Source organism: Saimiri boliviensis, chromosome 6, assembly GCF_048565385.1.
Source record: "Saimiri boliviensis isolate mSaiBol1 chromosome 6, mSaiBol1.pri, whole genome shotgun sequence".
NCBI lineage: Eukaryota > Metazoa > Chordata > Mammalia > Primates > Cebidae > Saimiri > Saimiri boliviensis.
This window is the reverse complement of record NC_133454.1, coordinates 47,690,772-47,704,729: the sequence shown is the minus strand read 5'-3', so window position 1 is coordinate 47,704,729 and position 13,958 is coordinate 47,690,772. Positions and strand designations below refer to the sequence as shown.

At 42.9% G+C, this 13,958-nt stretch overlaps 2 protein-coding genes across 4 annotated transcripts in view; one reads left to right on the top strand and one right to left on the bottom strand.

The window, feature by feature from the left end:
* Positions 1–13,958, bottom strand: part of DIXDC1 (DIX domain containing 1) — a 97,612-nt gene that overhangs the window by 47,573 nt on the left and 36,081 nt on the right. For all 3 annotated transcript variants that reach the window (XM_010334571.3, XM_074400574.1, XM_003923714.4), the window contains 2 exons: positions 6,996–7,125; positions 567–692 (listed from right to left, as the gene is read on the bottom strand). In XM_010334571.3, the coding sequence (XP_010332873.1) occupies positions 567–692; positions 6,996–7,125 (256 nt within the window). The remainder of the gene's footprint in view (positions 1–566; positions 693–6,995; positions 7,126–13,958) is intronic.
* The window catches only part of LOC141584829 (uncharacterized), a 43,237-nt gene that overhangs the window by 10,280 nt on the left and 18,999 nt on the right, over positions 1–13,958 (top strand). The window lies entirely within an intron of this gene.

Here is a 13,958-nt window from a genome sequence, read left to right as displayed (position 1 = left end):
TCCTCCTGCCTTAGCCTCCCAGGGCTAGAATTACAGGTGTGAGCCACCATGCCTGGCCATAATTTCTTCTCTAGCCACTAATTTGCCTCCATACACTCAAGCAAATCTGTACTCAATTAAAATGAATGGCTGGGCACAGTGGCCCACACCTGTAATCCCAGCACCTTGGGAGGCCAAGGCAAGGTGGGCGGATCACTTGAGGTCAAGAGTTCGAGACTGGCTTGACCAACATGGTGAAACCCCATCTCTACTAAGAATACAAAATTAGCCAGGCATGGTGGCACATGCCTATAATTGCAGCTACTTGAGAGGCTGAGGCAGGAGAATCACTTGAACCCAGGAGGCAGAGGCTGTAGTGAGCCAAGATCGTACCATTGCACTCCAGCCTGGGCAACGAGAGTGAAACTTCATCTCAAAAAAAAACAAAACACTAAAATAAAAATAAAATAAAATGAATGGAGACTTTCTATCTCCCCCCAGGTTACAACCAAGGATTTTCTTGAGGCTAGCACTCACTGGGTAACATTGAGTATACTCATGCACCAACGATGTGATGAAGCACTGACCTTTAGCTGAAGTCTGGTGCATACGAATCTTTTTGGAGGCCACAAACTGCAGTACTTTCTCCACATTATTCTTCATCTCCTGTTGGTTACTGGGACTGAGCTGTACCCCACTCAGCTTTTCTCCTGCTGTTAAGAGAAAGCAAATATAGGCAGTTACAGGGAGGAATATTATCAAAGTTTCATAGCAGCTAGACAAAGAGGAAGGGAAGATTTTATGTGAACTCCAACATTATACATAAATATATAAATGAGTTAAATCCTGTCATTTGTCATTTCGATGGGAAATAGGAAAATGAAAGCCTTTTAGAAGGCTTTCAAATTTATACTTAGGGGTCTGTGAAGTTACTGTATATACATTTATTCAGTCAACAAATACTCACAGAGCATCTATTGAGTGGCAAGTAGTCACTGTTCTGGGCACCAGAGAAACAGGAGAGAACAAGAACAATAAAGTCCCTTTCCCTCATAGAATTTATACCTGCAGGAGTGGCAGACAACAACCAAGTTAACAAGTAAGTGTTTAATATAATTTCATAGTAGCAGTAAGTGCTTGAGGAAAAATAAAGTACAGTGACCATGGTCTCTCTAATAATACATTTGGCAGCAGCTTGAATAAAGTAAAGCATGTTAAGATTTGAGGAGGGGCCGGGCGCGGTGGCTCAAGCCTGTAATCCCAGCACTTTGGGAGGCCGAGGCGGGTGGATTACGAGGTCAAGAGATCGAGACCATCCTGGTCAACATGGTGAAACCCCGTCTCTACTAAAAATACAAAAATTAGCTGGGCATGGTGGCACGTGCCTGTAATCCCAGCTACTCAGGAGGCTGAGGCAGGAGAATTGCCCGAACCCAGGAGGCGGAGGTTGCGGTGAGCCGAGATCGTGCCATTGCACTCCAGCCTGGGTAACAAGAGCGAAACTCCGTCTCAAAAAAAAAAAAAAAAAAAAAAAAAAAAAAAAGATTTGAGGAGGAAGCATTCTAGACTGAGGAACCACAGGGACCAAACCCCAAGCTCAGCTTACCTGAAGAATAGCAAGAGCAATGTGGCTGGGGGAGTGAGCTGGGAGTCAAGTCCTAGGAGAGGCTAGAGGGGCAAGCAAGGCCAGGGCATGCAGGGCTTTCTGGGCAAGAAAGAGCAAAGAGCCTGAATTTTATCCTAAGTGTAATGAGCAGCCAATGGAGAGTCTGAGACAAAGAAGTGACATAATCTGGTTCATGTTTTTAAAAGTTGATTGGCAGGGTGTCATGGCTTATGCCCACACCCACAATCCCAGCACTTTGGGAAGCCAAGGCAGGAGAACTGCCTGAGCCCAGGAGTTCAAGACTAGCCTGGGCAAGATGGTAAAAACCCCGTCTCTACAAAAATAAAAATAAATAAAATAAAATGGGCTCTGTGTGGAAATAGACTATGCAGAGAGGAAATATAGGGAGATCAGTCAGAAGGTTGATGAAAACTGTCAAGACAAGACATGATGGTGATTTGGGGTACAGTGGAAGAAGCTGACTGATGAGAAGTTAGGTCCCAGGTATATTGTGAATACAAAGCAGACAGCACATATGAAGGATTCGATATGATAAATATGAGAAAAAGGACAGTTAAGGACACTTTCTAAGTGTTCTGCTTTAACACCTAGGCAAATGATAATGCAGTGTGTTACTCAGATGAAGAAACTTGGAGAATAAAGAGATTGGTGGGGGAAGGACAACCAAATTTCTGATTAGAATGCGTGAAATTTGAGTTGCATGTTAGACATCTAAGTAGAGATGTTGGATATTCATGTCTAGAACTCAAGGAAAATTCAAGGCTAAAGACACAGATTTGGGAAGACATCACTTAGGAGTAGAGAAACAGCACTCCAGCATTAGAGGTCAAGAAGGAAAAGAAAAGCCAGCAAAACAAATAAAAGAAGTCAGTGAGGAAGGAAGAAAAATAGAAGCTAATAGGATTCTGGAAGCCAAGAAAAGAAAGTTTGTGGGCCCGGCACGGTGGCTCAAGCCTGTAATCCCAGCACTTTGGGAGGCCGAGGCGGGTGGATCACGAGGTTGAGAGATCGAGACCATCCTGGTTAACATGGTGAAACCCCATCTCTACTAAAAATACAAAAAATTAGCTGGGCATGGTGGCACGTGCCTGTAATTCCAGCTACTCAGGAGGCTGAGGCAGGAGAATTGCCTGAACCCAGGAGGCGGAGGTTGCGGTGAGCCGAGATCGCGCCATTGCACTCCAGCGTGGGTAACAAGAGCGAAACTCCGTCTCAAAAAAAAAAGAAAGGGGGGAGAGAGATCCAAGATGGCTGATCACTAACAGTTCGGGATTGTAGCTCCCACTGAGAGCGCAAAGAATGAGAGGACGCCACACCTTCACATGAATTCTTGTTGCTCACGCACCAGGAGATTCCCAGCGGAGGAGCCCCACGGGTCGCCAGCGCGACTCTTGTGACCGGCGAGGCAGTTTTGCCGGCGCCTTGGAGCAACGGTTCTTGGTGCAGAGTCGGAAAAGCACCATCAATCTTAACGCCGCTGATTTGGTCGGTGCAGTGGGTTGCTCAGATTTCGGCGCTGAGAATCAGTAAGTTGGACGTCCACTCAGAAACCTAATTACAAAGACGGTGAATTCAAAGACCACAGATGGATAAATTTATAACGAAGGGAGGAAAACGGCCAAAAAAGGCTGAGAATGCCCAAGATCAGAACGCCTCTCCCTCAGCGGGGGATCACAGTTCCTCATCAGCAACGGAACAAGGCTTGATGGAGAATGAGTGTGTTCCAATTACAGAAGCAGGCTTCAAAATGTGGATAATGAGAAACTTCTGTGAATTAAAAGAACTTGTTTTAACCCAATCTAAAGCAACTAAGAACTTTGAAAAAAGATTCGACGAAATGTTAACAAGAATACACAATTTAGAGAGGAATATAAGTGAATTGATGGAGCTGAAAAACACAATAGGAGAACTTCGTGAAGTATGCACAAGTTTTAACAGCCGAATTGATCAAGCAGAAGAAAGGATATCAGAGGTCGAAGACCAACTCAATGAAATAAAACAAGAAGACAAGATTAGAGAAAAAAGGATAAAAAGGAACGAGCAAAGTCTCCAAGAAATATGGGACTATGTGAAAAGACCTAATCTACGCTTGATAGGTGTACCTGAATGTGACGAAGAGAATGAATCCAAGCTGGAAAATACGCTTCAGGACATTATTCAGGAAAATTTTCCCAGCCTAGTAAGGCAGGATAATATTCAACTCCAGGTAATACAGAGAACACCACAGAGATATTCCTCAAGAAGAGCAACTCCAAGGCACATAATCGTCAGATTCACCAGGGTTGAAATGAAGGAGAAAATACTAAGGGCAGCCAGAGAGAAAGGTCAGGTTACCCACAAAGGGAAGCCTATCAGACTTACAGCAGATCTCTCAGCAGAAACCCTACAAGCCAGAAGAGAGTGGGGGCCAATATTCAACATCCTTAAAGAAAAGAACTTTCAACCCAGAATTTCACATCCAGCCAAACTAAGCTTCACAAGTGAAGGAAAAATAAAGTTTTTTGTGAATAAGCAAGCACTCAGAGATTTCATCACCACCAGGCCTGCTTTACAAGAGCTTCTGAAAGAACCACTACACATATGAAAGGAACAAACAGTATCAGCCTTTCTAAAAAAATTATCAAAAAGAGCATCAATATAATGAAGAATTTACATCAACTAATGGACAAAATAGCCAGCTAATGGCAGTATTAAACTCACATATCTTATTATTAATTCTAAATTTAAATTGACTAAATCCCCCAATCCAAAGACAGGCAATTTGAATAAAAAACTAAAACCCATCAGTATGCTGCATCCAGATCCATCTCACATTCAAGGATACACAAAGACTCCAAACAAGGGATAGAGAAAGATTTACCAACCAAACAGAGAGCTAAAATAAATAAATAAAAAGCAGAAGTTACAATTAAGCAACAAAGATCAAAAGAAGCAAAGAAGGCCATTATATAATGATAAAAGGATCAATGCAACAACAAGAAGAGCTAAAGATCCTAAATATATACGCACCCAATACAGGAATACGCAGACATACAAGACTTATAAAGAGACTTAGACTCCCACATAATAATAGTGGGAGACTTCAACATTAATATTAGACAGATCAATGAGACAGAAAATTAACAACGATATTCAGGACTTGAACTCAGATCTGGAACAAGTAAATGTAATTAACATTTATAGAACTCTCCATTTTAAATATACAAAATATACACTCTTATCAGTACCACATCATATCAACTTAGAAGTTTAAAAGAAATCTTGGTTGGCTCCTTGTTTGCTATTCTCTTCCCTCATTTTCTTTCATGTCTCCATTATTAAGGACAATTATAGGCATACCCATATTTAGACTGCATGCTAGCCCAGGCAATAAAGCAATACCCCCATCCTCTCTCCCTCTTCCTCTTTCTCTTTCTTCCTCTTCTTTAAAAAAAAAAAAAAAAAAAAAAGACACATGCACGTGAATGTTCACTATAGCACTATTCCTAAAAAAAAAAATAAAATAAAATAAAGTCTGTGAAGAGAAGAGTGTTATCAACTATGTCAAGTACTGCTATGTTGAATTAAATGAGGTCTGAGGCCTGGCCACTGGCTTTGATATGACCTTGAGGAAAGGTTTCAGTGGAGTGAGATCAAAAGCCTGATAAAGGCAGGTTAAAGAAAGAATAGGAAATAAGGAAGTGGATTCAGTGAGTATAGGCAAAGTCTTGTGAGGAGTTTTTCTATCTAGCAAAGTCACAATAGAAAGTTGTGTTTTCGGCGACAACCCGAATTGAAAGTAAATTTTAAAAAAGGAAGAAAGAAAGTTGTGTTTAAAAACTTGGGTTTCGTGGGGAAGGGGTGCAATGGGGAAAAAAGGAGCCTAGGTTTTGGAAAAGTAAGACTACATACTAGTATGACTTGTATAGACATAGAATGGGAAGTTTCTTTGGGAAGAAATGAAGAAACTGCTAACACTAGTTGCCTCTAGAAGGAAAAATGGGGAGCTGGTGGGGAGACATAAGTGGAAAAAAGGTTTGGCCTTATATCCTTTTGTACGTCTGGATTTCCTACTAGTCCATGTCTAACCTATTCTAATAAATGAAACATTAAATGTTGAAAAGAGGCTTTGGAATTAAAGTAGAGCTAGGTTTGTACCTCTACTTTGGCACTTACAGTTATGTGACTTTGGCCTCTGTAAGCCTCATAAAATGAATAAAATAGTAGTAGTCATATTATACATCTGTCATAAATAAATCAAAATAGCATGCTTAGCTATTTTGTTTGACTCATAATAAGTACTCAATGAATTTATTTATTTTTATAAATCTTCTCTTTTAAGCGTGCTTCCTAAAAGTGGGGATAATATTATGTTTCCCAAAGATGTGATGATTAAATGAAATTAAACAAGATAGAAAGTATTCAATCCTAGCAGTTGCTAGTACCATTGCTATTATTGTTGTCATTACACATGAATACTCTGATGAATTCATAAACTGTCCTAGCAAGGTATTCATGGATGAGCTGCCTGCTGCAAACCTGGCTTCTTCCGTACAACTTGCAAGCCCCATATCCCTCAAGAACTCAAAGCAAAATCAGCTAACATAACAATAAATCTTTGAGAATCTATTATGTGCACTTGGTTAGAGCTTGCATACATAGAAAAATATTATACTATGCCTGCTCTTAAAGAGCTCAGTCCAGGGAGGGGTGATTCAAAGAAAAGAAAAAAAAAAAAGAGCTCAGTCCACACAGGGTAGGTAAATGAATGATTGCCACGTAATTTCCATTTGATGAGAGAAATAATAATAGAAATATGGACAAATGCTATGGAAATAAGGTTATGGTACCATCTAGTAAGAATGACTGGCAACAACCCCAGGGTTTCAAGAGGAAAAAAACCTTTTATGAAGCATTATGGTAGAAGGGTCCTTTTGCCAGTTAATACCCCTCCTTTTACCTGGCTACTACTTCCTTCTCTGGCCTTGGCTTAGATACCAATTCTCCTGGCAGGCCTCAGTTAAGATATCAGTTCTGGTAAGCCAATCCCTGAGCCCCTAGGACTGGGCTGGGTATCCCTCCTATGTGCTCCCATCCATGCTTACCCCATTGGAATACTAAGTACATTAATGGAATTGACTTCACTTCCCAGCCTTACAACTAGTTTGGTAGACTCTTGAGAGCATAGACTATTCTCATCCTCATATTATCAAAGCATAATATAGTACCTGGGACACAATGTTTATTGACTAATAAATAAATGAATTAACCTTGGACAAGTATTTTAAGTCTTCTCTACCTCCACTGCCATATAGTCTAAAGAAAAAACAATCTGCCCTAAAAGGCATATGGAGGATAAAGAAGGCCATGTTCTGGTCTATGCTAGCATCAGAGTCCAGGGCCAACTGACCAACAATCTCGATGAGATATGCCAGGATCACCCCGTCCCGGAGATCCTGTCGCAGGTCCTGTACAGGCTTCACTGCTGGCCTCTTCTTCAGCTGTGCATTCACCCAGGCCACATAGGCCTGCAGCTGTTGCTGGAAAATAAAAGATAGAAGTAAGGGAAAGGTCGCATATTAATCTCATCCCTTACCTCGTACCCTCTGAGGAAGCATGTGTGACTGGGGTATGATAAACAACCTACATCCAGAAGGAAGAGAAATTTTTGAGGAAAGAAAGTAGAAAGATTGGCCGAGGCAGGCGGATCACCTGAGGTCAGGAGTTCAAGACCAGCCTGGCCAACATGGTGAAACCCTGTTTCTAAAAAAAAGAAAGAAAGAAAGAAAGAAGAAAGATTATATCATGGTTAGACACACAGCATGTTCACAGATTCTCTAGTTTTATACTAATCTCCAGGGGTAAGCTAACCTCGGTCTTGGGTGGCACTGTAGACACACATAAGCAGATGAGTGTTTCAATGACCATGACTCTTGCTTTCCTCAAATTTTGCTCTGTTGACCAGGGATGAGGGCTTGGCCCAGAACCACAGCCAGTTTTCAGGTATATTCACGACTGCCAGCAACCCACCATACTTGTCAGAAACAATCACTTATGCCATATGCACATTGGACTGTGATACTCATATGAATTGCTCTTGGGGAACCAGGAATAACAATAAACCATGCTCAGAGCTGCCTCTCCTATAGCTGCTTTCTTCAAAATGAGACTTAAGTGAAATCATCTCACAGTCAACCCAAGATTTATTCTCCTGAGCCAATAATCCTAGGATTGCTACAGAGTTAGTTTTAATCCATGCTTTACATTGTCAAAGAGGATCTGGTTACCGAAAATCTACACAAAGAAGGGGAAAAAAAAGGCTATAGTGAGCAATGTTACTGAAGACGAAGAGGCATTTTCATTTATTTTTAGACAAAGCTAAGGCCCAGCATTATCAGAAACTGGTCAGGCACCTAGTTAGGGACATACAACTCATTCCAACCCTTGTACAACCTTACATACTACATTTTGTCCATTAAACAGAACTTGTATTCAGATGTTTATTCTGATTATTTGGTCAAAAGATGGGCACTAATATCAAAATATCAAACAATGTCACAGTCCAAAAGTAGCAGCTCTGACTGGTTTCTGTAGCAGCCCAAGACCCTGAGCCTAAAATTTAAGTTCAAGAGCTAATTGTATTAAATTATAATTTGGTTAAAATACAGCTGATTCCTAAGCCCCAAGTACTTCCTTAAAGAAACAATGTTGGGAATTACTCACTGGCTGCTTCCTGAACATGAATTAAATCTTCATTATTTTCTCTGTGTCAATTTGTAAGAATAAATAACATCATTTGGAAGACAGTGCTAAGACAACAATCTATCAGCCACTGACAAACTGTAGGAAATGCAATGATCAGGAGGAGGTGGGAGGAGGAATCTAATATTTATTGAGTACCAATCATGAACTAAACACAATTTTTGGTGTTTTACACATGTTTTAATTAGTTAGTGAATGTACCTGGGCCAGGGCCTGATGTAAAATTGACACTTACTAAAGGATCATTTTTGTTATCATCATCGAATTCAGTTCTCAAAAAAACAACTACACTAGAGTTAGCATTATCTCCATTTTACAGATGAGGTTCAGAGAGGTTATGTACCTTCTCTAATGTCCCCATAGCTAGGACATAGCAGACTTGGTATTGAAACCCAGTAATGTTGTCCATGCATTTACCAAGGGCCCCTTGCCATCCAACTTACTCCACAGAACAGAAATGGCTGCACCTTCTGCCTCACATGGGCCAGACACCCATCACCAGGGACCAGATGAGATCTGCGATGCTCCAAGGTCTGCTGCCATTGTGCAGTCAAAGCACTGCCTGAAGCAGACCAGGCAAAGGGCACCTCTAGAGTGAACCACTCTGGTCTGAGAGAAAGCAGTTAAGACCAGAAAAAGCACTAAGGTGACAGGTGAGATCTGATAACCTGGCTTTTATATAAAACTCTGACCCAATTTCCCTCTATCTATTATCATCCTCAACCCACCCTCCACACATTCCTGCTTAAATCTGTCACTGGTCTTCAATTATCCTCAAGATAAAATCCAATTGCCATTTAAACTCGTCATGTGTCAATTTTCACCTGTTCTCCAGCTTCACCCCAATTCCCCAAATACCTACCATGCTTCAGTTCATCTGAATCATGTACAGTTCCCCAAACCCACCGTGCTTTCCAGCTGCTCCACTTCCTCCTAACTCCTGCCTCTTCTTCTACTTTTTTTTTTTTTTTGAGACAGAGTCTTGTTTCATCACGTAGGCTGGAGTCCAGTGGAGCGATCTCCGCTCACTGCAACCTCCGCCTTCCGGGTTCAACCAATTCTCTTGTCTCAGCCTCCTGAGTAACTAGGATTACAAGTGCCTGCCACCACACTCGCCTAATTTTTGTATTTTTAATGAGGAGGAGGGTTTCACCATATTGGTCAGGCTGGTCTGGAACTCCTGACCTGAGGTGATCCACCCACCTCAGCCTCCCAAAGTGCTGGGATTACAGACATGAGCCACCATGCCCAGCCAACCTGGCTCTTCTTAAGTCTCAGCTCACGCATCACTTTTTTTTTTTTTTTTTTTTTTTTTTTCCAGAAAACCTTCCCTGACCTCTCAGATACTTCAGACTTTGATCTCCTTGAGGGCATCCTATGTCATGTGATCAGTTCAACAGTAATTTGAGGCACTGTACCCAGTTACGAGGCTACAACAAGCCCCAGCTTGCAGGCCGGTAGAAACAAAGCTATGATGGGGTACATAGGGTGCTAACAGAGTATTAGCCAAACCTGAACCCCAAGCTTCAGAGGGTCTCCTGAAGGAGGCAAAGAAGCAAAGAAGCAAAGAAGACAGAAGCAAAGGAGCTAAGGCCTGAAATAGCCTTTATGTGGAGAGTCACAATTATGTGGAGAGTCAAGTTCAGAATTACTTGACTTTTAGGGTAACAGGTGCTCAACAAATATTTGCTAGAATCAGTTCATCATTTGTCACATGTTATCAGGTCAATAAGATGACCGCAAAAGTTAATTACAGGCGGGACAATCAAGAACAAGCATTTTTCATGAGGTCAAGATAAATTCTACTTAAGTAACCTTAGCTTTTTCTTGGCGGTAGAAGTTGTCTCTGATGCAAAGCTGATTAGAGGTTCCTAACAGTACTTTTCATGCAGATTTTTTTTTTTTTTTTTTTTTTTGAGACGGAGTTTCGCTCTTGTTACCCAGGCTGGAGTGCAATGGCGCGATCTCGGCTCACCACAACCTCCGCCTCCTGGGTTCAGGCAATTCTCCTGCCTTGGCCTCCTGAGTAGCTGGGATTACAGGCATGCACCACCATGCCCAGCTAATTTTTTGTATTTTTAGCAGAGACGAGGTTTCACCATGTTGACCAGGATGGTCTCGATCTCTCGACCTCGTGATCCACCCGCCTCGGCCTCGCAAAGTGCTGGGATTACAGGCTTGAGCCACCGCACCCGGCCTTTTCATGCAGATTACTCACAGTCTGGTCTTCCAACAAAAGAGGGTTCCACAGCATCAGCAATAATAGTCACCACTTTTCTGAACACCTACTTTGTTTCAAGAGCTATGTTAGGTTCTTTAAAACACATTTTCTCTAATGCTAATCTGGCAGGGAGCTGTTTTGGTATTTATTTCACTCATTGAAAACTGAGACACAAAATGGTAAAATAACTTGTTCACAGTTACCCAAACAATAAATCATTAATAGGGGATCCAGATATGACTCCCAAGCCAAACGCTCTTTCCACTCTGCCACACTACTGCCTAAATAAATGCACTGCTGAGGCTTAAATGACTTCCCTAAAAAGCTCAGGATGTACCTGAGTCTAAACCACTCCCTCCACCACATCCAGTACTTGAATCCTTTGTGTAATAAGCTATACTAAGTGGCTGTCTACTAAAGTGTGCTTCCCAGATCAGTAGCATTGGGAACACCTGGGAGACAGACTCCTGGGTTCCTCCCCAGCCTACTAAATCAGAACCCGTATCTTAACAAGATCTCCCAGTGATTCATATGCACATTAAAGTATGAGAAGCACTGACCCAGCCTGCTGTTGCCAACCTGGCTGCACATCAAGTTGCAAGGGAAGCTTTTAATAAGCAGACCTCGCTGGGCGCGGTGGCTCAAGCCTGTAATCCCAGCACTTTGGGAGGCCGACGCGGGTGGATCACGAGGTCAAGAGATCGAGACCATCCTGATCAACATGGTGAAACCCCGTCTCTACCAAAAATACAAAAAATTAGCTGGGCATGGTGGCGTGTGCCTGTAATTCCAGCTACTTACGAGACTGAGGCAGGAGAATTGCTTGAACCCAGGAGGTGGAGGTTGCAGTGAGCCGAGATCGTGCTTTTGAAACTCCGTCTCAAAAAACAAACAAACAAAAAATAAGCAGACCTCATCCCAAATCTACCTGTTATCTCCAGCGGATAGAAATTCAGAGAGCTGGCTGGGCATGGTGGCTCATGCCTGTAATCTCAGCACTTTGGGAGGATGAGGTGGGTGGATCACCTGAGGTCAGAAGTTCAAGACCAACCTGACCAACTTGGAAAAACCCCATCTCTACTAAAAATACAAAAATTGGCTGGGTGTGGTGGTGCATGCCTGTAATTCCAGCTACTCAGGAGACTGAGGCAAGAGAATGAATTCCTTGAACCCAGGAGGTGAAGGTTGCAGTGAGCTGAGATTGTGCCACTGCACTCCAGCCTGGGCAACAAGAGTGAGACTCTGTCTCAAAAAAAAAAAAAAAGAAAGAAAAGAAACTCAGCTTTCTTCCCAAGCTTTCCTATATGATTCTTATAAAGCTAACTTGAGTTTTTCCTAAACATTCCAGTTCCCTTAACCAAGGGGGTTCCCTGCCCCCTTGGTTAACAATCAGAATCACTTGGAAAACTTTTTTAAAAATACTAATGTCGGCCGGGCATGGTGGCTCATGCCTGTAATCCCAGTACTTTGGGAGACCGAGGCGGGAGGATCACGAGTTCAGGAGATCAAGACCAGCCTGACCAACATGGTGAAACTCCTACTAAAAATACAAAAATTCTCCAGGCATGGTGGCCTGCGCCTGTAATGCCAGCTACTCAGGAGACTGAGCCGGAGAATTGCTTGAACCACAAGGCAGAGATTGCAATGAGCCAAGATCGAACCACTGCACTCCAACCTGGGCAACAGAGTGAGACTCTGTCTCAAAAAACAAACAAACAAAAAAACTATTGTCTGGGCCCACCATAGACCAGTCAGAATTTCTGTGAGTGGGACCAAGGTATATCAGTATTCCTCAAGTGCTTCTAGTTACATGCAAAGATGTGAGCCAATGTTAACTATCCCTTACATAAAATAGTTAAAAGTATCACTGCTCTTCTTTTCTTTCTTTCTTTCTTTTTTTTTTTTTTTTTTTTTTGAGACAGAGTTTCACTCTTGTCACCCAGGCTGGAGTGTAATGGCGCGATCTCAGCTCACTGCAACCTCTTCCTTCCAGGTTCAAGCGATTCTCCTGCCTCAGCCTCTCGAGTAGCTGGGATTACAGGCACCTGCCACCATACCTAGCTAATTTTTGTATTTTTAGTAAAGATGGGCTTTCACCAGGTTGGCCAGGCTGGTCTGGAACTCCTGACCTCAAGTGATCCACCCACTTCAGCCTCCCAAAGTGCTGGAATTACAGGTGTGAGCCACTGCACCCAGCCAAAAATATCATTACTTTTCTAAATCTCTCTGAAACCATGACACCTAGAACCTAATAGAGTACTCCCTAGATGTAACAAAGACATACAGCTTCTTCATTCAAAATGCTGTATTTTGCTGGGCATGATGGCTCACTCTTGTAATCCCAGCATTTTGGGAAGCCAAGGTGGGCAGATCCCTTGAGGAGAGGAGTTGGACACCAGCTTGGCCACCATGGTGAAAACCTGTCTCTACTAGCCAGGCATGGTGGTGTGCACTTGTAATCCCAACTACTTGGGAGACTGAGGTGGTTGAATCACTTGAGCCTGGGAGGCGGAGGTGAGATTGTGCCACTGTACTCCAGCCTGGGCAACAGAGTGAGACTCCATCTCAAAAACAAACAAACAAACAAACAAAAACAAAATGCTGTATTTGTCTTTCTCCTCTTTCCTTCTTTCTTTGGCCAACAGATCACATTGCTGACTTGCACTAAGAGGTCATTTAAAACCCCTAAGCATTATTTTTTATTTATTAACTTTTCATTCTGAAATAATGTCAGACTTAACATTATTATAAAAAGGTAGCAAAAATGGTAGCGTTCACCATTACCCAGCTAGCCCCAATTTTTACATCTTACATATGCACAGTACAATGATAAAAACAGGCAGCTAATGTTACGGGATCCTTGGGTGTCACTTTGCCAGCTGGAAACCTCTGTGGCCAGTGGTGCCTTTGCCTGAGTTTTGCTTGGGCCTTCTGGGCCCACTCAGCCTGGCAGGCTCATGCTACCACCTTGGATCCTGTGCCTGCCAAGGGCAAGTGGAGCAGCAAGGGGCGTGTGAACAAGCGAGCATGGGTTCTAGCCACTGCGTGTAGCCAGGCACACTGGCTGTGGTGGGGCAAGCAGCTCTAGGCACTGGCATGGGTGCTGGCTCCCTGCAAGGCTGTGGCTGGACCAGGTCCACGGCAAGCAGCTTCCATGGTTGGCACTGGGGAATATGGTGGTGGAACCCTGGAGACTGCAGGAACCACAGAGCCCAAAAGAGGGTGTCACAGCCCTAACTTGGGAAGCTCCTAGGTCTGGGCTCTCCAAAGGGCTGCAGCTCTTCTCACCTCTGTTCTCTCCTTCTTGTGACCTGCAACATGATGAGCAAGGGGCATGTTTCAGACTTGTTTGTGTTACAGCTCTTTCAGCCCCACCATTCAGCATGTCCC